The sequence below is a fragment of the Convolutriloba macropyga genome, chromosome 6 (genome assembly GCF_964194025.1).
Source record: "Convolutriloba macropyga chromosome 6, txConMacr16.3, whole genome shotgun sequence".
Lineage (NCBI taxonomy): Eukaryota > Metazoa > Xenacoelomorpha > Acoela > Convolutidae > Convolutriloba > Convolutriloba macropyga.
In genome coordinates, this window is record NC_134473.1 from 28,014,312 (window position 1) to 28,041,108 (window position 26,797).

General features: G+C 34.4%; 1 protein-coding gene across 1 annotated transcript in view; it reads left to right on the plus strand.

Moving 5' to 3' along the window:
• Nucleotides 1–764: 764 nt before the first annotated feature.
• The window catches only part of LOC142341277 (cytoplasmic dynein 2 heavy chain 1-like), a 154,918-nt gene continuing 128,885 nt past the window's right edge, over nt 765–26,797 (plus strand). The window contains exons 1-9 of the mRNA XM_075392195.1: nt 765–1,116; nt 10,375–10,699; nt 19,279–19,548; nt 20,058–20,287; nt 20,854–21,102; nt 21,597–22,158; nt 22,516–23,104; nt 23,475–23,670; nt 24,036–24,407. Of these exons, the coding sequence (XP_075248310.1) occupies nt 931–1,116; nt 10,375–10,699; nt 19,279–19,548; nt 20,058–20,287; nt 20,854–21,102; nt 21,597–22,158; nt 22,516–23,104; nt 23,475–23,670; nt 24,036–24,407 (2,979 nt within the window). The 5' untranslated portion in view covers nt 765–930. The remainder of the gene's footprint in view (nt 1,117–10,374; nt 10,700–19,278; nt 19,549–20,057; nt 20,288–20,853; nt 21,103–21,596; nt 22,159–22,515; nt 23,105–23,474; nt 23,671–24,035; nt 24,408–26,797) is intronic.

A 26,797-nucleotide genomic window follows, 5' to 3' on the forward strand; every position in this document is an offset into this window, starting at 1 on the left:
AATATCGCTAATTTGTTTTGGCGGCATGTCAGGGCGTTCAGTTCTTCAGAGGTTTTCGAGTTTATAATCTGTTCAGATTTAAAACACCGAAACAAATTGATTTTAAAAAAAATTTTTCTCGTTTGTATACGTAGATTTCTTGAATATTTAATTTTACGGTCGTTGGAATCAATGCAGACTTTCTGATATAATTCAGATTTTTTTAAATCTCGCTAATCTCTGATTCTTCTAATCTTTTTTTTTATCTTGCTAAGCTTTATATCTTATTTAAATCGATGAAAACTCGAGATCCAAGCAACTAGCTTTGTTCTGTTTTGTTTTGCATGGAGCATTCTATCAATTTTTTCCATAACCATTTATTACAAATTTATATAATACGCTGACACTGTTAATTTTACAAACGAATGGCGCCTTAGTCAAGTATAATAATAGTTGGCATTAAGAGTTAATGTTTTTTACTTGAGTCTGCCTTTCATTCTTGTTATTTTTCTGGAGCCCACCGTTTTTGGTCACTTTTTTTAAATCCTCTAAAAATTATTGTCTGGTTCTGTACTGAAGAACCAATTTTTGTACAATAGTGGACAACTTTTTCAGTCAACATTTGGGCCTTTTACAAAGCCGGTTGCTCCAAAATTGTAATAAAACTTGTTTTTTTTCCCAGCTTCCAGTTGTGTTTTGGTGTTTTATTTCTGTGAAACTCACTTGTTGTTTTTTGAAATGTCTATTCATGCCTGCATTATAAATGCGAACTAATTCACATACAAAACATATTTAGACATATGAAATTCGAGACGTATGCTCGCTTAAATAACTTGCAGGAAGGGGTAATGGAGAAATCCCTAGTCTATTTGCTTAATGTCATCTGACCAAATGTAATTTAGCCTGAGCGTTTAGCTTGGAGATATTATCTTCAGCTTTTTCAGACACGAGATGGATAAGGATTCGGATCCACGAAAACTGTTTTTCTCTCAAATGCTTACGGGGCATTTCGGAAACGATAAAACTCTGAAAAAGAACCTTTTCTCCTCCAAAGAGCTGAACACATTCCTGGATGACGGAAATTGTATGGTGCTACTAGTGTGGTCAGCTGACTCTAATTTTTACTTCTCCACAACTGTTAGTATTCTATTAGAAATATAGATCCGGGAACCTACAAATAACTAATAAAGAAGGACTTGTATAATGTTATTAACTTGAACTTTAAGCATCACGCCACACTTCCAAATTACTCAATGTTATCGTTTTTGTAATTACTAAGCGTTAACTCACACTGATCTAACTATTTATTAAAATAAGATGAAACAAAAAAAATCCTTGAACAAACAATAAATACTTCTTTTTCTAACAAATGTTTGCCAGCAAGAAACTAATGGAGGCAACCCAAAGGAAAGGCGATCTAACAAAAAGAATGTTTTTTTTTTCTTTTCTGTTCTCATCAGCAAACCTAGTTGCAAAATTGCAGCGTTCGATGGGAAAATAAGATCATACGTATTTTTCGCTAAAATGTTGTTGTAGCTGTCGCACAGAGCTGCAATAAGCAGGTAATTTTGGCGGAATACAGGCGCTTATTGCCGTTTTTAATTGGAACCCTAGTTGTATTTGTATCATAATAATAATAGATATATAGATATATCGCTAAAATGTAACAAGCAGGCTTGGTAATGTACGTTTGAACATAATAATTTGAACCCGGTCAACCACATTTTCGACTTAATTGTCCAACAAAGGAGGAAGAGATAGAAAACTTTCAAAAAAGCTCTCGCCACTATACAAATGAAACAAAAACTTATTTGGGGGCCGATGATAGCTACCATTAAGGAGAGTGAAAGACAACACTAACGACATATAAAAAACAAACATTACTTACGACCAATACTCAGTGTCTATCCATTTTTCTTTAAAAATTTAATCGAAAAATCAAAGCTGCTTCAGATAAAATGTAAACTAAACCAATTAACTTGCATTTCATCGGAAAATAAATGTGTTCTTTTTTGAGAATAAATAGCAGTTAGACAGAAAACAAACAGAAGAGTAATAAAATACGTTTACGCTTTTTGCAAACAATTAAATTCAATGTCATGAAAGCAATTAGCTATCATTTAATAGATTCATTTATACCTTCATGAAAATCCATTGAGATATGTCATTATCCAGAACGACTACAAAAGAAAACAACTGCCAACAAAAATCAAAAAGTCAATTTTGCGGGGAATCGATGTGGAAGCTTGTAAGATCCAAATTTTTTCACTCAAATATTTGAATGTAATCAATTGCGCTTTATTCCAACGCACTTAATTCAATATACAATTTGTTATCAATATGTCATTAATGTGATGATCGGAAAAGCGGGTCTTTCCCATTTTAGCCGCCCTCAGCTTAGTGGTCAGATAACCTATAGCCCCTCAATCATGGTAAACATACCATAGTGGTGGGGCTATAAGTTTTTGGGGGGCTATAATGCAAAAGGCCTGGATAAGACAGCAAAGGAAAGCATCAAAAATTGGAAAATATCAAAAGTTTAAAAAATATGACAATATGTGGTATCAACGTTAAAAAAACATTATTTTAATAATGAAAAAGCAATCAAGACTACACTAAAAATCACTTTAAAAAAAGGACTTCTCTTTTTGCTGAGACTACGGTAACAAATTTCAGAAATAAAATTGAAATTGGCAAATCTCAAAATACCATTTTATTTTTTTTTTAAAACAAAGTGTTTAAAAGGGTAAGACATGACAACTGTAAGCTTTCAACTATAGAACGGTAAATAGTTTAACAACAGCTTGGAACTGCTTAGCGAGCCAATCGTACCTATCATTATTCAGACTAAGTCAAAAGACTACACCTTAACATTGAATACAGGCATAACTCAAAGTTTCAGGTAAATGTTGCTGAAGCCAAAAAACCGTATGCTTTTTGCTGAAATTATTATCTATTGTTATTCAATGGCCTCCCCTTGCACACAAATTTGACCTGTGAATAATTAAGGTTTGATTTGGAATCATTCTGGTCTGTAACTAACAAAAAAACAAAAGGCAAAAGTATTTCAAAAAGTATGTACTGCGCCCCTTTACAATCCAATAGTTTTTTTAAACAATAAATATCAAAATTAGACCCAAACTGGTCATGCTTTTGCTGCTTGTATCTTGGGAAAATTTTCCAAATGTTACAAAATTAGATAACTTGACCAAAGAGACAATATATCAAAGATATATGATGCTTTTTGGATACTTGTCCGAAGAAACCGAATGTTACCAAAAGACCATTATGCATCAAATAAGAGCATTATATAGTTTCTTTAATAGCTCTCTTGATAGCGGATTAGACATTTGGTTAGTTAAACTTGGTCAAAAGACTACAAAATTAACCTCAAATGCTGGTTATTTTCAAGAGTTCATTAAAAATTTACGAAATCAGGTTGTGGGAGCGATAAAACCTTGATCTTCACTCATAAAACACAATATTGGTTCATTGGATCTTTTGGAACATGAAAGGACCTCTTTTTAATTGAACTTTTAAATGAAAGAAAACTTTCTTGTAATTGTGATGAAAAATGCAAAAAATTAATTCAAAAAGGACAGAATCAAAATAAAATCCGAATACTTTTTCATTGCAAATATCAACGATAAGACAGACCATAACTGGCTCTGCTATGGCTGCGTGGCATTTAAAAAGCACAATTCTTTCATAACACTGCCTAATGTTTTCTTTGGTAAACGAAAACCTTAAGATATCAAAAATCAATTATGCATCTTTTTTTAATATAAGTTAAAATTTATGAAAGATCGCAAAAATGTCATTTCCAGAGTATTATCTTAAGACTATCGTCAACAAGTTTGCCATATTTTAGCAGTTATAAGCAAAAATTACGAAAAATGTGAACAAAAACACGGTTAGTTTAAACAAAAGTTAGGCTAACGTTCTCAAAACATTAATTCTCCGTTACTCCTCGGAAAAAGCGAAAAGCTAAAGTGAGTACGAACAAATATATCCGTTTTTTTTTCAATAGAAGATAAAATCATTGGGTTAATTTCTGAGATCAGCAATAACCTATTTGTTGATCAATCTAATTCAAGCTACTGAATGGTTTTGTTATCAAGATAATCCAGGGTCAACAAGAAAGGGATCTTCGGCCAACAAATTAAAGATGAAATGCTCAAACACCCAACTCGCAAAAGTTGTCCAGAGCTGTAGAGTTTATAGAATTTTGGCGGATGACAAAAAATTTCATACGAATTAAGAATGAATTTGACTAAACTTGACTAAAAATTGTCCGCATTGGCAAGTTCGAGCTGCAAAAACTAAAGGACCGTCTGGAAAACTCTTTGCCTTAGGCGAAAACAGACATCGAACCGATCAACCGCTTTACGATTCAAATTGAAACTTACGGAATATTTGAGAGAAATACTATTAAAATCGAAGACACTATAAGACCTGATTAATTAAGTGTTCTGGCGTTTTTTATTTTTGATTTTTGACTATATAAGGTTTTCGACAAAAGTATCATTTTATTTATTCAAATTGCTTTAGTAGAATAAGAAAATTTTCAAATCAGAAATCTTAATTTTTTAAGTGCCTGATGTAGATTGGTGAAATCAGAATTTCTGGTTGAGATTTTCCTGTTTATTCAAATTCCTCTTTTTATTGAAAGAAAAGCAAAACTATAAATTTTTTTGAAACAGAAATCTGTTTGCTAAAAACCTAGCTGAACATTGAATCACATAATGAAAAGAGCGAGATTGCAAAATGCATTGATAATTTATCGATAGTATTGATAGTATTGATCTGAAAAAAATCGTTCTACTCTAGTCCTTCTACTCTACAAAATTTTTGCTTTGCAATCAACCAGAAATCAAGTTTTCGTCAGCTATTTTTCATTGAGATGCGTTCAGCTCAGTTTGAACGATAACGTCAGTCGAAACAACATATGACAGTAAATGCTCGTCATTATGGCAAAAATAGTTTTTCCATTGTTTAGTCTGAAAGATGTCAAAAGGGCGATTTGTAATTTATAGGCGTTTTTTAAACTCTGACGGCCTTTTGATTTCTGAAGTATGTGTGCACTCCATTTAGTTTTCAGCTCTGCTGCTTTTGTGGTGTCTTTATAAAAGCATGTTTGAAGGGTTACATGACAATTTACCCAATGCCAGTTTACCAATGCCAAAATAAACAATGCCATTATACCCAATGCCAAAATACCCAATGCCATTATACCCAATGCCAAAATACCCAATGCCATTATACCCAATGCCAAAATACCCAATGCCATTATACCCAATTCATATTGATATTTTCGTTCCATAATCCGAGTACTAATTAGCAGAAAATAGCTCTCACACGTATGATTTAACAAGCGGATAATTTAATCTCATCTTTCGGTTGTGATAGTTTCATATCAAGTCGCACGGGCCGCTGAGGCATGGCCATATGGCCATTAAATATGTTAAAACATAGGGTAATACCGACTGCTAATTTGTTGTCGAATTATTGAACGAAAATATCGAAATACATTGGGTATAATGGCATTGGGCATAATGGCAATGGGTATATTGGCATTGGGTATTTTGGCATTGGGTAAATTGTCCTGACACCGTTTGAAGATTCAACTTCTACAAACAAATCTCCGTATGTTTTAATTATTTGTTCTTTAAAAGCAATTATTTGGCCATATATTCTTTTAAGGATCTCAATGCTATGCCACAAAGTAGCAAAGTAGGCTGTTGCCGGATGAGAAATACTTTTTTGCTGACCTGGTCGCCTCGTTTTTGTGTACACTCACTATAAAAAAAGACGAATGGTACCGCAAGCTTTTTTGAAGGTGCAGTAAACCGATAGCTTGGTAAAACTCCTTTTATTATTAACCTTTTTTGGATCCAGGGCGCAAAAGGCAACTTAAATAAGTCAATTGAAGTGGAAAAGAAAATATTGGAAATGTAATTGTTTGAAAATCTAAATTCTATATGGGTTCATTACATCTACTTTTTTAGTCTTCAACAAACGGGTGTTTTCATAGGTTCAATTTGTTCACCCAGTCAAAGTCGATAAGCAAGAACTGGATGAATGATGAAGTGCAGCCAATACCAGGACAACATAATCTCAACACTTTGTATTATGACAATAGTTATTAGCATCAATTTATAACCCTCGCTGGTAAGACAAAGTGTAGAATTGAGTCTAAACAATTCAGCGTTTTTCCATCGAATTCAACACTGTCACATCTTCTCCATTTTGTGCCCTTTTACATTAGCCTTGCGAATGCACTATGTTGAAACTTCTTATGTCGTTAAGTATGAATTTTGAAACATTCTTTGCCACGCTCAGAATCATACGAGCCCTCTTTTTGTATGCTCTCGCGAGAGTTTCTGCGATAAACGAAAGCAAACAAAAGCACTTTTTGTAATGCTAATCTGAAAAAAAGTTTGATTCTGAGCGCGGCAGAAAATGTTCTCAAATTCGTACTTAACGAAATAAAAGGTTTCAACACAGTGCATTTGCAACGTTATTGTAAAATGGCACAAAATGGAGAAGATGTGACAGCGCTGAATTCGATGGAAAAGCGCTGCATTGTTTACACTCTATTCTACACTTGCGCTAAATTGTTAAAACAAAAAGAACACGTAAATTCCTGAAATGATATATAAAATACATCATGCAGGTAGTGTATGTAATTAATAAAAAAACAGAAAAAGTTTTTTTTCAATTGTGAACACCAATAATTGAAATGGTAGATAAATAGATAGATTAATAAATACATAGGTAGGAACAGCACACCTAATGAACTAAATTTGAATTCACGCAGCGTTAATTGGCCAAACTGAATTTGGCCTGGATCCTTCTTGAATTTTTCTTAATAGTGAGCTTTGTAGATTTTTTTGGCAGTTACAGAAGATTTTGACAAGGTTTCATTCGCCCTCAAAATTTCATTATGATATCTTACACCTTTATTGATTACCCCCTGTTCAATGTATTTATTTCTAGCAATGATTTTATTTACTAATTTTATCGTCCGATTGTGAAAATAAAAGTTCGCCGTTGGTAATGGAATGCCAAAAATATTTTTGAATGCTTCTTTTTTTGTAATTAAAAATTTGTCTGGTGTATAGTGCAACCCTTTATTGTATTAACATTCGAACAGGTAGTATGTTATTCATCAGTTTAAGATCGTGAGATGAATCAAACTTTTTACTATTGTAGCAAGCTTTGACTGCCCAATTTAATTGTTTTTCGAGAATTGTTATAAGATTCTGAGATAACGAGCACAGAAGTACTCCTGGATATTGTGCAGCCAATACCATTAAGGACATAATCTCAACACTTTGTATTATGGCAATAGTTATTAGCATCAATTTATAACCCTCGCTGGTAAGAGAAAGTGTTCGGTTTTCAAATTTTCATTAAACAGAAAACAACGGTTAAGCTAGTTCTGGTACTCCTATTTTAAATGCCCAAGAAGGCAAGTTAGAAGGACCCAGTGATTTATCATTGTTTAAGTCAAGAAGCAGTCTTAGGCATTCATGGATGGTTACAAATCTAAAAGGAAAATTGAGAGGAACCGAGTGGTGGTTTTCAACCTGATATTTTGTATCATTATTATTAAACTTAAAAGCCCCTAATTGATTAAAAACCTAGTTGAAGTGATTAGCAATCTCTTGTTTATTTGTTATGAGTTTACCAAAGCTATTTTTTAAGCAGTCGACTTTAGTTGCTGTTCTTTTGAAGTTTCTAACTTCATTAATAACCTTCGATTTTTTTCGACTGCTTGAGTTACTCTCAATCAACTGTTTCTGAAAATTTTCAACATCTCTCTTGTAGTTGGAGTTCAATTGATTTCTAGTAGTTTGTTTTAAATTTCATTGTCAAGTAGATCTTCTTTCTTAATTTGTAGCTGTCTAGTTTTTGCGCTAACAAACTTTTGTGCTAAAGAGAAAAGGGGTTTATCGTTGCGTATATATATACTTTTCTAAAAGGAGCATGAGTTATTATTGCACAGAACAATATTTTCAAAAGTTGTGTATAGTGTTTCTATGTCTTTTATTGAGTAAAAAAATTCCAATCTGAGTTTTTAATCGTTTTCTGAAATGTTTTTATATCTAAATTTGTGTAATCAAAAACCAACTTTGTACTAACGGTTGATTTTTTAGTGAGTATTAAATCGAGTGTTGTTATATGGTGTGTTTTGATTAAGGTATAAAAAAACGTAAGTTTTGTTTATCGTTAATGATCCATCCGTTATAATATAATCAGTTAATGGTCCTTTTTTGTTTCCTATTCTAGAGGCATGTGACACGTTATTGATATTCAAATCGTAAGGAACAACAACTGTATCATTTTTTGAACGATCTGATTGGTCCCAATAGTTCAAATTATAGTCTCCCATTAATATTACCGGCATTTTTTGAGATACCGCCCGATCTATTCTTCTGGCTAAGCTTTCAAGGAACTCGCCATCAAACTTTTTATTGGGACAGTAAGAAAGATTGATCATAAATTTTTGCTCGGTTTTTAGGTGAGTAAATTGTACCCACATGCTTTCACAATTGTCATTCATGTCTTCAAAGTCCGTACGCAACTTTGCTTTCAGTGTTTTTTTGTATTAGCAACATGAAACCACCACCTTTCTTCGCTTCGCCTCTGTCATTTCTCAAACAGGTCAAATCACTTTTCTGTATTCCAAATAGTGTCGGATTTGAAAACGTATTTAACCATGTTTCAGTGAAGCCATATTTGCAATTAATCCGATGTCATTGACTAGATGTCTGAACTCGATGCATTTTGTATTTAAACTCCGACAGTTTAGATGTAGTACTTTTAGAGTTTTGGGATAGTCCCTCATGCATTTGTGAAAAATGTCACTGTATTTTTCGTATGGGCCGGGGTTCAATTCAATGTCTCCACTATAGTAGAGAAGTAATAAAAAATAACCGCTAAAAATTGAGCAATTAGTTGGAGATAAAATAATTACATATTGACAACATAGATTTGAGTGCTTCTTGCCTAATAGATTGAATCTCTGTTTGAATTCCGGTGGCGCGGGAGTTAGATAGACCACCGATCTTTCAAACAGAATCAACAAGAGTATAAATATAATAAAATTATTTAGCATTTATTTTAGTACACTTTTCGATCGACAGAACATAAACAATGATCAGTATGGTTCAAAATATGAATAAGTCTGGCGAGGCTTTGAGAAATTTGGATTTTTGAACGGCGCGCATGGGTGGGGCCGAATATAGCGCATGGGTGGGGCCTCACCGTTATTGGTTGGTCCAATGTTATAAACAGCATTATCGTGCATTTTACTGCTAGCATTTACTAAACCAGATGAGGTTCTTAGAAGATAACTAAGAAGAAGTTTTTTTATGCATTGGTACACCACTGGAGTAATTCAGATGCACATTATCGTGGCAGAGTTGATTGTCGTCCTGCACATTTCCATTAGAGTTAGGAGTGTTGTGAATTATTTGGTTGAGTTTAAGCACTTGAAAACCACTAGAGTCTTTATCGAACTTTTCAAGTAGTAACTCATTGAATTCGTCAATCAATTTTTTTGTCACTATTAGCAAGTTGATTCTTTAAGGGTGGTACCTCACAAAGTACAAACACATCTAGTTCAAATTTGTCTTTACATTTTATGACCAGCTCGTTGAATTCTGAAAATATGTCACCAGCAGATATATTAAACTTCAATATACTGTTAGTTCCGTCTTGTAGGATAAAAGATTTGAGCTTTTTGCTCGGGTAGTCGTCTAGTATTTTGAGCTTTTCCTTTGTTGTGGACCCCCTATATGCGTGGACACTACAGTCATGGGGAAGGCTTTTGTCCTCCTCAAGTTTCGCTACAATGCTGCTTCCAAAAACTATGTTGTTTACCTCTTTTTTTTGGTGGGGAGGCTTTGTACACTCTAACCTTTTCACTGCACAAACCCTCTCCAGTTGATGATTAAACCCCCATAACCCCTTCACCTGCCGCGCTATCTGCGGTCCTTTTGTCCCTAGCTAGTTTTGTAATAACTTCACAGATAAATTCTTCTTTCGCAGTAATTTTTTTGAATAATTGGACATATAATTTGTAAGCAACTTCCTTTTTGATGGATAACCAGTCGCTAAGGGTTAGCTTTTCATCTCCATTAGAATCAGAAGTTATGTGATTATCACAATTTGCATTCATTTCTTGTCAATGCAATGTTTTTTATCGGTCAAAAAGAAACGTATTTAGAAGGTCATGTGAAACGATTTTCAACAATAAAAGAGCAACTATTAAGAAGCTGTTCAATTCCCTGTCTTGTTGCAGAGCAGTTGCAACTAATTATTATATCCCTTGACTTGATACTGCTGAAAAACATACCGATGAACGTACATGTGTTTTGTCTTTAGCCTCTGATCGGAGATGTCGCAATTGGCAAATGTGTTGCTATGACAAAAATTCGTCCAGACGTAATTGTAGATGTGAACAACATACAAGCCAATGTGATTGTTGTCACAATCGTTAATTCCCCTGTGACCTCTCTTTATCATGCCCTTCACAAACTGTACGCCCCCTTGTTGTCTGACAAGAGTTCCTCCAGTGGAGGTCACAGTGCCATATCGGATTCAAATTTACTCTCTCTTGTCAACGATCTGGACTCTAAACTAGCAGCTAGTTCGCGATACGGAGAGAGTAGAGCTAATGTGTCAGTTGAGGACGAGTCTAATGTTTACGGTAAGATTTGTTAGATATGTTCAATTTGAAGGGTACCTAACTTCATTTAAGAGGCGAAAATCGAAGATTTGAAGCGCAATTTTTTTAAGCAATGAATTGATACATATTGAATTTGAAAAAATAAACAAGGCGGCTCGGTAATGTGCGATGGCACATAAGGTTCCGACCCCGCCCATCCACAAATTTGGCATAATTGTCTACCAAATGAGGAACAGATAGAAGAACCCAAAAATTATTTTTTGCGATTCCCAAAAAAGCCCAAGTCTTTTTCAAAAAATTCTGTATCAACGATAAGATAGCCTCCAAAGCAAATAACTCAGTGGAGTAAAAGTTGATGCATTAGATTGCTGTAATATGTCAATATTAAGAAAGCGAGTCAAGACGAAAAGCAAAATCAAACAACAACAACAACAAACATTAATTACATCAAAAAATTTATGTCCCTCTTAAAAACTAAATTTAATAACAAAATCAACATACCGTCAGATAAACCCAAAACTAAACGAAAATAACTTATAAATCCCCAGAAAACATATGCGACCAGTCCATAAAAAGGTTTGGTAACAATTATACAAGAAAGAACAAAAACAGTAAAGTAAAAAAATTAACTTATTTTTTTGAAACAGTTAACTTCAAAGTAATAAATACTATTAGGAATCAATTAATATTAGCACAAATTTACGATTTCCACTACTTCTATAGAAGGGCATTAGGACCTGTCCTTATTCATTTTTTAAAGCGGCTAAAAAGAACAACAAAGAACAAACAAAATTTCAATTGAAACTTGCCAGAAAACGCTGTCAAAACCGTCAAGCCAATTTTTGGCACTCAAAATACATTTGATTGCGCCTTCTTCAAACAGATATAATTTAGTACGTGGCTATTCATTAGTAAGACTAGGTAACAAGCAGACAAAAAAGCGAAGTGCTAAAGTATGTAATTTTTTTTTCGAAACAAAATTACATTTAATGTCATGAAAGGCATTAATAACAAAAAGAGCTATTTAAATAGGGTCGTTTATTCAAAAAAAGCCCTCGAGACCTGTAATTATCCAGAATATTTCTTGCATCTACAAAAAGAACGTCAAATATGACAAAAATCACATTAGTTTACTTTTTTTTGTGAAAAACCGGTGTCGAAGCCAGTAAGGTCATAACAAATTCTTTAAAAGACTTTGGGACACCAATCCCTCTTATTCCTTTGACACCCATAATGTTATATCTGACCTGTAGTTAACTAACGAGATTAGGTAACAAAAAGAAACATAAAAAGAACAAAATTGCGAAGTTGAAAAAAATTTTTTTTTAAATTTTGGAAAACGATTGTTTTGATCGTCATGAAAGCCATCAGCTATCTACTAATATCAGAATATCGGTTTTTCTATTCCTCCATGAAAAGCCAATGAAAGCTATCACTATACAGGAAATTTCATACGACCGAAATGACAAAGTATAAATGACAGTTAGAGACAAAATTAAAAAATTCAATTGATTTCTTCAAGAAAGAGGCGTCGAGGCCGTTAAAACGATGATGTATATCTTTCAGAATTTTAATATGTTCAATTGTGTCTTATTTTGAATGCTAATGAGGTGACATGAGAACCGTCAAAAATGTGATAATGTGACAAAATTAGAAAACGTGAAAAACTGGCAAATATCAAAACAAAAAAATCTGAAATCTTGTGGTATCAAAGCCAGAAAACAATAATTTCAGGCTTAAGACTGCAACTGAGAATAAATGTTAAATAAGTAGAAAGAAGAAGCGGTCGTTTTTTGATGACATTAAGCTGGAAGTTGTACAAATTAAGAAAAAAAGTAGAGAAAATGTTAATTAAGCCATTATTTATTGAAAGGTCAATTATTTTTTAAAAAAGAAACGACCATAAATTTTCAATTAAAAAACTTAATGCATTAGCTTGGAGCTGCTTAACAAGCAACTCGGTTGCACCTATCACTCCTGAGCTTTGATTAGATATGTTCTGTTTTTTATTATTAAAAAAAGTCTTTTTTTTTTAAAAAAGACCGACTGATTAAAACCCGATTTTTTTTGGATTGTAACAGTCCTAGAATGGCCAAAAACAAGCCCTAATAATACTTATTGTCCCTTATGAATAACTGATTTTTCGAATGTTGTAGATATAGATAATTTGTTAGTTGAAAACTCTAAATAAGTTCTGCATTTTTGATAATCAACGAGTAAAGTTGGCAAAAAACGGCAAGGTTTTAACTACAGTGCACTCTCAGCGGACTCTGAAGTAGAAATAGCCCCCCTCTGAGTCTAAAAAGATTTTTTGAGTGTTGTTTGGGGATGTAATGTCGGCAAATTTAATCAAAGTGGACTAAATTAGCTTATTTCGTGCTGTTTTTGATGAAAAAGTCTAAATTTTGAAATGTTTATCCAGATTTTTTGACCAAAAAAATTAAATCAAAACAATCAACAATGCTTGTTCGTCTTCAAAATTAAAATCAACGACACTATTCTAAAAATTATAACAAATTTTAGCAAAATTGACGAAAATTTAGGCAAAAATTCCGGTAAATGTGAATAAAAACAACGTGAACAGGTCAAATCACTTTTCTGTATTCCAAATAGTGTCGGATTTGAAAACGTATTTAACCATGTTTCAGTGAAGCCATATTTGCAATTAATCCGATGTCATTGACTAGATGTCTGAACTCGATGCATTTTGTATTTAAACTCCGACAGTTTAGATGTAGTACTTTTAGATTTTTGGGATAGTCCCTCATGCATTTGTGAAAAATGTCACTGTATTTTTCGTATGGGCCGGGGTTCAATTCAATGTCTCCACTATAGTAGAGAAGTAATAAAAAATAACCGCTAAAAATTGAGCAATTAGATGGAGATAAAATAATTACATATTGACAACATAGATTTGAGTGCTTCTTGCCTAATAGATTGAATCTCTGTTTGAAATCCAGTGGCGCGGGAGTTGGATAGACCACCGAATTTGAAAAAATAAATTAAGGCGGGTTTATGAAATAGTTTTCAGCTCCTAACGATGTTTAAAAATAACTATTTTTTGTTTAAAAATAACTATTTTTAAACAAAACGATGTTTAAAAATAACTACTAATGTTTAAAAATAACTATTTTTTGCTTCTGTGGTAACTGAGTTTTTGTTCTAACATTTTTTTTCAAAAATCGGGGAATATATCTGCGAGCCACGCGATTTTTTCTTCATTCAAATTTTTAGTTTTTGCTGACGCACCGTTGAGAAAAAATCGACACTTCATTTTGTAGCTGATGCTGTCTTTCGCCTAAAAATTCTTATATTTCAAAAAAAAATTAAAAAAGGCGAACATTTCAAAATTCCGAAAGCAACAGTCAAAATAAAAGAAATAAAGAAAGCAACATCGATTAAAGAATGGCAATATTAGGGCCAAATTTTACTGACAAAGTTTTTATTTAATCAAAATTAGTTGATCGTGTATCCATCAATAAGTAATAAGTACGTTTTGACATTTTGCAAAATGTAAAGCTAAAATCAATAAGAAACCGTCATTCATATGGTTTTTTAAAGTAACCAAAAATTGAAATTAAATGTTTCTCTTATTGATTTATCTTGCATTTTAAATACTAAAAATTATAATGTTATTCAGCTAACCAGGGTTTGAATCGGCTTAAAACAACCTCGATATTAGCCACATGGAATTCGAGAAAAAGAAACATAAAAACAATTTGGGAAAAAAATATGGGAAAAATGTTGACCTCAATCTTATTTCATTTCTCTCTATTGTTAAACATCGTTTAGCTTTGACAATGGTTCTCTTCATTGTCAAATTAAACCTCTAACTCTTATTTCCTGTTAATGAGGAGTTTTGTTGAACTAAAGGATTGAAGGTCTCCTGCCGCAAGAAAAAAAAAATGCTGCAGACATTTTGAAAAACTGCTACTTAATGCCTTCATTATTTTGGTCTTTGACTGCTTTTTGTTTAAAAAATGACGTCTAGTTGTTCCGACCCCACTTGTAGGGGGAGGAACTATATACTCAAGTGGGTTTTTTTTTGTTCTGACAATTTTGGCCGATCGATATATTCATCGTAGAGAAATGTGAGTGGTATCATTAAAAGCTCGCCCAGAGTAGAATTCGAAATTAAGATTTTTCTTCAATTTCGTATTTTTCGAGGAGTTATCGAGGATTGAAGTTTTGTGTGAACACAGCATATTTATTATCATTTCGTTCACTTATAGTGTAATTTTTCTTCAAATTATATATATATTTTAAAAAAATATAAATTCAAAATTACATTTCAAGCCACAAAATGAATCAATTTTGTGTTCTTAATAGACAAAGGGCAATAAAAAAGACTAGTTATGGTCTTGTAGGGAAGTTTACTATAAAAAAAAAAATTCGAATTCTATTTGAGAGCAGTTTTTTTTTTCAGAAAACTTCATCTTTTTTTGTTTCTTTTTAAGTCACCTAGAGACCAGTCATTTTTAATATCACGGTTCCGTTAATGACAAATCTCACTCAAATGAAGCCCAAAGAACAAAAGATTCGTTTTCAAGGAATCGCTCAAGTTTTTTTTTTGGTTTTGACTCCGAGTTCGTTTAATGTAGTTTTTATGTTCTTTTTGAGGTTTTACTAATTTTTTGGAGTCCTATGGCTCACTATTGTTAACTAAAAAATGCAATAGGTTTCGCAACGAGCATTAAGTGATCCTATCTAGTGCTTTGAGTTGGCAACTAATGGCTGTTAAGACTTTAAAAATAATTTTTCGAATAAATTTTTTGAACAATTACCGATACTAAATTTATTTTTGTTAACTATAGCAGTAAGGAAACCCTCTCCTTTTGTGCAAGCCAAATTGATCGGTTTAGTGGTTTTAATTTCTAACTATTGGTTTTATGATTTCGATGCCCCAAGATTTCAAAAAAAGTTTAAAATTTTTTCTGGTTATTTTTGTAGTTTTGATTCCTGTTGAAATCTTATCACATTATCCTAATACTGATAGCTGAAGTTGCCTTAGAGAAGACGTTCAATGGATTGAAGATAAAAATTTCAGATAAATGGTTATGGTTTAAATGGCTTCGACACTTTCTTCTCACTTTTCTGAATTTATGCCTGTGTTTTTGCCTGTGTTTGATGTTGTTTTCATAGTCAATAGTCTTATTGTGATGTTATATTGATTATCTATGTATGAAAAAATTCCTTGACCTCCCATCGAGGCATAATTGAGCTTTTTTTACTTCTGTTGAAAGCTATTGAATTTAATGGCTGTTAAGACTTTCAAAATAATTTTTCAAAAATTTTATTTGAAGCTTAACCGATCTTAAACTTTTTGTTGTATTTGTGACTCAGTCTCAGTAATGAATTGACCCTCTTAGTTTCTACTGCAACCATTATTAATATGGTTTTGCGGTTTCATCTTCTTGCTTTTGGTTTTATGCCACAAGATTTGCCACAAGATTTCAAAAAAAGTTAAAATTTTTGGATCTTTTCGTCTTATTGGTTCCTGTTGAAATCTTTTCATTTTATCTTAATACTAATAGCTCCCATTGGCTTGGAGAAGACGTTTAATGGAACATAAATTAAGTTTTCTGATACAAGGTTATGGTTTAAATGGCTCCGACACTTTCTTCTCCCACTTTTCTACTGATTTGTTGAATTTCGCATTTATTTGTGGTTGTTCTCATAGTCAATTACTTATTGTGATGAAATAATGATAACTTATGACTGACAGACATCCTTGTTGTTTCGTTGAGGCATAGTTTACCAAATTTATTGGCTTCCGTTGAAAGCTATTGAGTTTAATGGCGTTGATACTGCGGGTTTTCTCAAAAATTTCGTGGTTTTAAAGTATCTGTTCATAATTGTTGGTTTTTTGAAGTCATGTTGTTAAAAAAAAAGAAGCATCACCTCGCTGTTACAAAATTTGTTGAAAATAGAGAAGTTTTTACTGAAAAGTTCATTTTAAAATGTTTTTGACACTTTTCTCGCTCAACTTCTTTTTGAATTTTCAGTTTTTGCCTGTTTTTTATTCTTTAGGTAGTCGTAAATTGCTGACCGGTCGCATAACCTTGTAATGGAGCATTCAGTGAGCAATGTTACCCAAAGCAGTCAGTTTAAAGCGAGTAGTCTTAAAGTTTATGATAGACATTTTCAAAGATGTTTTAAACTTTATGTTCTTTTCGTCAACTTGTAACTTATTCTCATCATTGAGAAGTCCGATCCAATTCCTTGAATTTTAAAAATTAAAATATCTACTGATTTCATATCGTATTTGATGTTTTCTTTGTTGGACAATATGCGTTTTCATAGAAGTTTTGTGAATGGTTTGTTTGTGTTTCTTTTTCTCTTCTTATAGCACATTCGCGTAATAACAAATCCAAATGACTTTCAAATTTGGCCCGAATGAACTTAATTAATCATTCAGTCTAGCTTATTATAAATTAATTGAAAGAAAAATACATAATGTTTGGATAATAGCTAATGATTTTAATGGCTTCAATAATTTGTGTTTTCGCAAAACGTAAGTTTTTCTGCATTTTAGTACGTTCCTATGGCTTAGTCTAACCAAAGACAGGCCGTAATGGTTTCACAAAGATTTTTAAATAATTTTATCAATAATTATTTTGTTAAAAGCCAATGTTAATACTTAAGAAGTTATTTCGTTTACAAAATGCTGATTGATTTTTGAATTATTTCACCCCATTATTTCGCCTCATTATTTCTTCTTTTAGGAAAAGAAGAAATTTTTTGTCATTTTTTACCTAGTCTCATTAAGGAAAATTTCCATCCGCTGTATATTTGGGAAAAATTAAATTTGTGTAGTTGCGGTTTTATCCGATTAAATTTTGACGTTGTTACTAGGTGCTTTTAAATTTAGGTACTTAGTTTTTGCCGTGAAATTCTTTTTTTTTGCTTATTTTGCTGTTTGTTTTTCTCTATTTTTTTTATTACAGATCTCGTGAACGCTGTAATAAGGTCAGGCATTATGTAATTCAATTAGAAGATAGGTTTTGTAACAATTTTTCTAAACTCAAACATCTTTTTTTGTTATCTCTTCATTTGGTTGACAATTAAGGCAAAAATGTAGATGAGCTGGGGTCGGAACATCATGTGCGAACGCACATTAGCGAGCCTCCTTGTTCTTTATATTGTCTTCTGTTTTGAAGGTGTGAATATTCGCCGGAAAATAGTATCCAAATTGAAAGACAAAAGAAAAGCAAAGTTCTTATAAAAACGATATTTCTTTGCCGTGTTGTGAGTTTGTAATCTCTGCAGTTCTAAATGTTTTTGATAATTCTATGCTCTATCGTTGTGAGATATTTGAAAGTGCATATCATTCCCTCTCTCGAAAGTTAATTTGGCATTTTTTTTCGAAAATCGTAAAACTGAAGTAACTGCGGAACTCAAGTTTTCCTCTGAATTTAAAATTACTGTAATTTTTTAAATTATTGGCCCGTCGTTGTTTATTTAGAAGTTCAGTGGTCATTTACGAAAGAAATGTTTGGTTTCTGGAATCGGATAAAAACTCGACTTATTGAAATAGAAATGATTTTTATACTCAAAACAAATAATGACAGAATTAGTAATAATTGTTGTCGAGTTGTTTTAAAGACATATAAATCGTGTTTCTTTTATTTGTTTCCTGGTTAGATTATTGTTTTTATCGTAACGCCGATGCAGATTTTTCAACAGGATATGTTTCGACAGTTTTGTATTTGCTGGCTCTTGCTTATTGCAGAGCTTGATATACTTTTGTGACACCCTTATCTTCTGTTATGACTTCTAGAATGTTCGTTTAAATGTATCTCTGCAACAGAACTTCCAACTTTTTTGCTTAAACTTTGGTATAATTACATACAAGGAAACGAATTCCTTTTAGACCAATTCTGGTAGAGGTCAGTAATTTAGCTCTTCTGGTTATGTTTCATTTTGTTCAATGTTTCTTGAAAAGAGACATCACTCGACAGGTTCCGGCCTATTTGAATGTCTCTCAAACGCTGATTGTACTAATGCATGGTACTTTTTATACAGCGTTTGGAAACTCAAATCTAATCTAATCTGCTTTTTCTGTATCCATTTTTGTCTGAAACAGAACTTGAGAAAAAATTCAACCGTTCTATTCTGAGTAAAATTATACCCGCAAGCTGTTGATTATCTGTTTTGTACATTTAACTGAGATGCAGAAGCGCAATGATCCCTAGCGAAGATGGGAATCTAGATCAGTAGTTTTTTTTTTAAAAAAATTGCTCTTAATTTAAGTTATTAGCAATTATAGTAGTCCTGTTCGTCTGTTTTATGCGATTTGTCCTACTACCGATTTTGACGTTTTTTTATCTGACGATCAAATTTGCATCATGGTATGGCATTAAGCTAGTTGCTGGTAACTTCTCTAAGAGCTCTACTAGCCTATAAAAAAGCTATTCACCGAAACTGCTGAGGAGACTTTAATTTCAGACCCCCGTACCCCTTCCACTCCTCTCCTTCAATACATTCCTTCCTCGCCGAATTCTGCTGTGTAGGCGTATTTTCATAGTGTAAAAGGAATTTGAAGCGGTTGGACCCCCCACCCACACTCGGTTTTTCAGTTTATGTACCTATATTTTTAGGAATCTTAAGAACTTTGGATGAGATTTGTTACTGGAAAGAGCTGGGAGAATCGCCAATGGCCACGTTTAAAGCCAAAGACAGGGCCATTGATTACTCCAAACAGTTCAAAAACATGGAAGAGTTCTTCCAAGGTCTAGAAAACCAGAATCTGGAGGCTGTATCAGAATACCTACCTAAAATAGTGGAAGTTCTGGATGCGGTCTGGGGAATAACTGACAAGGAGCCAGTGTATCCAGAAGAGCGAATGAAACATCTCATTGAAGTCATTGGTTGGTGTTGTGATCAGTAACAATTCTAATTTGTTTGTTTGTTTAATTGTTTATTTAAGGAGAACAGACAAAACAGTCCCAGACAAACTAGTCCTAAATTGTAAAATAGGTCCCAGACGAAGCAAACAAAATAGAAAAGGTGAAATTTCGTTGATTCATGCGTTGAATCACTCTCCCCTTATTTTTTGGGACTGTATTGTCTGGACACGGCTTATGAAAATTAACCCAAAACCGTCTTTCACGAATCGTCCCATTTCGTTGCGATATGCCTGAATTTAATTCTACCATTATTTGCAATACGAAGCCGAGTCGTTTTACTAGTTAAACGCATAATCAAGTGCAAAGATTTAGGTCTTACTGTTTTTTTTAATAAAAACCCTTGTTCTTCCTTGTTTTTCAATTCCAGGCAATTTGAAGTTGGTTGTCCAAGTGTAATGGTTGGACAACTCTTTAATTATGATGTGTGTCCATGCAAGACTGGCACACCTTAACTCGGAATTTTTTCACAGGAGGCGACATTGGACGATTCGTACAGAAAGAGGTCGCTAAAATAGATTGTTGGAAGGGGAATTACCACGAGACTAAAGCCAACCTCAGACTGGGCGTGCAAATTTGCGAGGAATGGAAACAACTTATCACCAAGAAATGTAATGTATGGAGACACGACAGTCTGCACACGTGGAAGAGTCCCAAAGTACCTTGTGAGGGAATCATCTACTTGGGCAACAGGCTGAAAGAGGTAAAAAAAATACTATTTTATCCAATTTATAATATTTCTCCATTGTGAGAAGTGAACTGAAGATTGCGTTTAAAGACGCGGCGAATTTTTTGGAATTGAGTTGAAAAGCATCCGTTTATTGATACTCCATAGTTCGTCTTTCATACTTATGCTATAAACAGCGCTGACTTCTTGACTCGGAAATGACACTATTGTTTACTCAAGGTTTAATTGCAATTGCTTAGGAAGGAAGCAAAGGCAGCTATTCCAACATTTCTGATCTAGTTTCCAAGTTTCAGCAACATTGATGAACAAGATTTGAAAATTTATAAAAATGCTTTCTTCAACCCACGAAAGTCTGGTGCGACTGTAAATAGTTGGCTGGTCTAGCACCCCTGTCCACGACCAAAGCGGGTCCGGAACCTCTGTTAGCAAAGGTACGTGGGTCTGATCAGAGCGGTCTCTGGTGGCGGACCTCAGCCTGGGTAATTTTTTGTTTTGATTTTCCTCAAGATCCAGTTTTTTTTACGTATCGAAAAAATTACTAGGCTCTAAGTAAATTATAAATACGAGGTTGTTTTATTTAGATCATGTCTTGCCGTGTTCTGCATCAGCAGCTTTCATGGCTTCTGGATGACACAGAGCAGAGTCAGTATGACATTTCGTCCTTCTTCGAACCCTTCCATGCCTTGGACCCAGTCATGTACAACCCCTTCACCCAGCCACTGTGGGAAGCAGCTCTGCAGAGCTTTGGTAACAAACTGGTACCTGTTGAAAAACACGTGGCTAGAAAGATGAAGAATGAGCTGGCAAGCTGTGACTCGAAAGGAGAACAGGTATGCTTTTGTGTGTTTCTCGATCTCGTCGGATCACATTTTTTTATGAAGTGGATTAAGATCCCTAGTGCTTGGAGGATTCAACTCTTGCATGATTCTTGCACGATGATTTATCTGTTGTAAGTTATGAATCCTGGCGAAAATATGAATCATTGTTCTAAAACTCTGAAACGGATGCTTACGCCAATTTAATGCATGTTGTTCTCTATTCTAAAGCTCTAATTTTGATCTCAAAGTATTTTCAAGATTATATCTGATTTTTTTAAGCTTTGCTAAAATAGTTGACTGAACTCTAGATGAAAACCAAGACCTTGTGAAGCAAAAATGAGCTGCAAAGTTCTCATTAAATTTTGCAAACCAACGTGGCGCATACTTCAAAAGCGGTTGTCATCCCTACAATTTCTCCTCTTTACGTTAATGTTTACAGTTATTTTCGGATATTGCAATGCGGGACCCCTGCAGCAAACTGTTTTTAATCTTTTCCTTGATTTTAGCTATTACAAGAGTACCTGCGATATCAGGAACTCATCAAACGTGGTACTATCAAACAGGAGTTGATGCAAGAACGCGAAGCTCTGCTCGGTCAGCTATCGTCCTTTGCAAAAGGCTTGGCAGACGAGTTTGATAACCTGAGAAAGGGTCGATCCAAGCCCAAAATCACCCTAACAACTCTGCCCAAATTGATAAATGAGATGAACTATGTGCGAATGTTGCAAAAACGAATCGAAAGCGTTTCGGAGGATGGCGAACCCGTTTTGGGCGACCTTCAAGGTTTTCCAAAGTTCTCCAGCTTCTGTCAATCGCAGGTGGAGTCTATGGTTGCCTACAAGCAAGAGTTATTTGATCGCTGGGTTTCCGAAATCCTGGAAGCTATCAATGATCGAAACAACTCCATAAGTTTGGCAACAACAGTGAAGATCATGGAATTGGATCACAAGGATGGTCATTTGAGAGTGAACTTCAGAGAGCGACTCGTGACTCTCATCCGGGAGGTCCGCAACTTGAGTGCAATGGGCTTCACGATTCCTGCCAAGATACAGCAAACTGTTCAGCAGGGTAAAGTCTGCCTACAACTGTAGCTATTAAGCTTCCATGAACTTTTAACTATTTTATTTTTGAATATGTTCGAAATTAAAGCAGTTTGATCTCACATTATGTTTTTGTCTTTTGTTTGTTTTTTAAGAGTTGTGCGTGGGTAGGTATCAATTGTTAGCGTATTTTTTATGCAGACTTTTTCCAATTTTTTTTACTGGGAGTGAAAGGCAAAATTTTCAACCTATTTATTATGTCTTTACTTGACCGATTTAAGTTAGAAATCCATCAATATCGATATTGTTTAAATTAAAGATTGGGTATTGCTGCATTCCACTTTTCAGTCCTACATCTCTTTTTTTACATTAATTTTTGTTCCAGGCCAGAAATTCTATCAATACGCCATGGTCTTGAAACAAGTCGCCAACTTCTACAACACAATTGATGCTCAAATGATCCGATGCCAACAGCCTATGATGCTGCAAGCTGCCCTAGCCTTCGAAAATATAGTCAAAAACCCGAAAGGTCAAAAGTCGTCGCAGAAGGGTGAAAAATTTGAAGTTACGTGGGACGACCCAGAAAACCTGGAACAGTACATTGAGCAACTGCAGAAAGCTGCGGAAACTCTCTCATTGCAGAATCGTAGACTGCGAAAAGCGCATTTTGCTCTAGTGGACAAAGTTGCAGAACTTTATGACATAGACTTATTGAAACGCGAGCAACATTGGCGGGACACGTTGAAGCAATGTAGGAAGTACTTCGAGGAAATCGAGTCGGAAGGATACAAGGAACTGAAGCAGTGGGCGGCTCATTGGAACCACCAGATATACAAGACTTTCGAACATCAATACCAACTGGGTTTGGAGTGCATAAATCAGAATCAGCCTGAGATCAAAGTTGAGATTGTGTTCAAGCAGATGAGACTGCAGTTCAGTCCTGGCTTTGAGGAGATCAAGTCTCAGTATTACAGGTCATTATAATATTTTTGGAGGTTTGAACGTGCTAATGCGCGATCTCACTTTTACAACAGTTTTTATATAGCTTGCTGAGATGTTTTAGTGCTGAAATTGTAATTCTCTTATACTAGAGGATTTACTAGCACTTAACATTAAGATGCTGTTTAAGAGAACCCCCAGGTCATAAGTTATTGTGATTATACGTGACATTTTACATATGCACCGTTGCATATAATTTAATTTTAATGGACCTTTTTAGCTCGTGTCAAAATTTACTGGGGATTACCAGTGCAAATATACAGGTGTGGATTGAGAATTGTTTTAAAGAATGATGACTCTAGAGAGGGAAATTTTCATTTTTATATTGATATTTGTCTGTTACAGAGCTCTGAGGCGTTTCATGTCCCTGCCAAACCACATCAGAGGAATGACGTCAGCAGATCATGGAACTGCAGGGTCCGCGGCCGCAGTGAACATATTCCCACTAATGATAGAGAGGAACTCAAGCAGCTTCTCAAACGTCTTCAAGAAGGCTGAGAACCTCCTCGGCAATCTCGCCAAAACACTTCAGCAATTCGAGGTATATTTTAACGACGCAACCATTGTGGAAACGCTTTGTACGGTAATTCGAGCATAGCAAACGCGGCTATTCAGTTTCCTATGAGAATTGCATAAATGTTGAATAGATATCGGCTTTATTGAATGAGGACATCATATTGAGGTTAAAATTTGTTCATTTTGTTGTCTGACTTTATGTGCCAGCTATTAGCTCACAATTGCTTACTTTTATCCTTCTATCTTTGATCAGGTTCAAAATGTAACACAATGGCGCAGTGTTATCGTCTAGTTCAGAAAGCATATATAGTTTTAACCTGTAGCCACTTGATGTTTTTCATGTATAACACTTTATATCTTATCGTTTTCGTCAGTTCCGTTTGATTTCAGCCCTGGGTTGTTCTTGGCAAGATCAACTTGGAAGAACTGGTCCAATCCTCATGTCAAACAGTCGAGGACTTCGACAGGAATTTCAAACTGGTCAAGACCAAAGGCAAAGAGTTTGAGAAACTCCCTCTCCAAATCAAACTTGATTGTTTTGTCATTTCATGCGTGCCCATTCGCAACGCCATTGAAGACCTGCTGCAACAGCTGTTTGATGTGCTTATTGAAGCTCTGAAGAAATCGGCGCTTGAAGATGTTCATAAAATTGATAACTTCCTGACCGAAGCTTTGGACACTCTGGAGAAACGACCCCAAAGTGTGCAAGAAGTGACGGAAGCAAATACCAAACAGCATGAGTACACAAAGCAGAAATCTGAGGTAGTAATTTTTGTATTTGACCATTTATTGGATAGCATGCTATTTGGAAAAAAAGTTTTTCCAAACAGTATCAGAGAATGCCCGATCATTATAACAATTTATTTTGATCCTTCTTCATTATTAATTTGCACTTTTTGCATGATAATGCAAGCTATCACAGGTTGAAAAGATAAAATGACACTGAAAGTACAGATTGCTGTCAAATTTTCAGTTTGCCATTTATTTTCCCGCTTTTTTCAAAATAAGGTGACAACTTAATGCTAGCCGAACTTTTGCGTAGACGATTTTTGACCTTGTAGTGCATACCAGACAAACAATGCTAGTATTGTCGAGAATTCAAAACCCACGAAATCATGCAAAGAACTTGAAAAAGAATATACGTCAAAATTTTTGTTCAATATTAACCCATTTGTGTTCATAAGATAGTTCTGGATAGATTTTGCTAATTTGGTCATCTTCGAAAACATTGCCGCAGAAATTTATACAAGTGCGGTAAAAACGAACAAATGCAGATCACAGAAACGAACGAATGCAATCTAGCGATTAATTGCTAATTTCACCTCGCTCTAAAACATGGCCGCCGCCATAAAAGAGAAACTTTCTAATATTGATCTATCAAATCCAGCCAATTTAAAAATCATACTAGAAGACACTCTGAATATTACTGACTCACAGCAGCAACGAATAAAGACCCTGGAGCACCAAAACGACCAGTTACTTTGAGAAAATTCAGAATTGGAGAAAAGAGTCTTAGAAGCAGAGATATTCTTCAAAAATTTGTTTAATTTTTCATGGACTTGACGCAATGGGCCCTTGGGAAGCCGTCTTAAAGACAATCAACGAAAAAAATGGGTATCCCAATTTGTGATGTGAACCTTGCCGCATGCTATTTCTCGTCAGGACAAGGACGGAAACCGATCATAGCCAAATTCTTATATCATCATCAGGATTCGGTCTGGAACAACCAAAATGCCCTGAGAAAGTCACGAAACAGTTCTGGTAAATCTGTTTATGTAGTGGAACGGCCGATTTCCTCCGACAGAAGGTTGTTGGAGCATGCTAGAGCAAACAAGCTTGCCACGTTGACTAACAAAGGTCAGGGGTATTCATTAGAAAAGATTTTTTAAGTGGTGAAAATTGGGTTCTTGTAAGACATGTGGGATGTTGAATATTTTTGGGACCGATTGCAACGGATTCTGAGTGTGTACCACAAAACAATACGGAAGCGAAACTGCCAAGGCAAATGTTTACGCCTGCTCAAAGGACAAAGAGGCGACATTCAATCGACGAAAAAGTAGATAAGCTGTTATCACTTGTGGCATCTATTGTTTCGCCTTCTTCGAAAAATCCAAGTAAAAAGTTTGTTGCTAGTAATTCTGTTATAGAATCTACATAATCTCATTGATTTAGAGCGGGGTCATTTTGGCAAATCTTCCAACGTGTTTTTAGTGGTCAATTGAAAACTTAAACCTAGCTTTTTCCTCTTCATAACAGATAACCTAATGGAGGAGATAAATAACCTAGTAAACACGGGTAGTCCTTATTTATTATTCCTAAACATACGATCACTAAAATGTAATTTAGGCGAACTAACTTGATATCTAAAAGCGTGAAAATCCTTGACACTTGTATTATGCCTGTGTGAAACATGGCTATCGGAAGACGATGACATGCAGCTTTACTACATAGAAGGATTTGGTTCCATCATAGCTGAAAACAGGAGAAACTCGAAAGGAGGTGGAGTAGCTACATATATCAGTGATGAAATTGAATATGATATTTTGGAGTTAAACTGTAACAGTGAAATGCTCTGAATTATAGTAATATATGAGAATAGGTCACTGCATGTTTGCACTATGTATAAACCTCCATCCATTTCATACAAAACTTTTGAATATGATTTTGAAAACGTTTTGGCTAAACTTACTTCTTTTACGGGTACTTCAATTATTTGAGGGGATTTTAATTTAGACACCAATAGAAAAGATGGAAAATGTAGAACACTAGGAATTGATTAATTCTTTTCGTTTTAAAATCCTCAGCAATAATCTCACGCCTTCATCAGCTACATGTATTGATCATGTAATCTATAATAAAAATCTGAAAACGTTTACAATTGAATGTAGTATTAGCGATCATTTTGCTCTTACAGTTGAGCTTAATTTGCCGATTCCAACTAATGGTAAGAATGAAATTTTGCCATCAATGAAATTTTGCCATCAAAAACAGTTGGTTGGGTGAATAAGTCTAAATTGACTTATTCACCCAACCAACTGTTTTTGATGGCGAAACTTCAATGAAGGCAGCAAATTTATCGAAACCGTTAAGAACTGAAACAACCATGTTTTGCATTTGCCCATCAATAGGGAGTGATTGATCAGTTTTTGAGA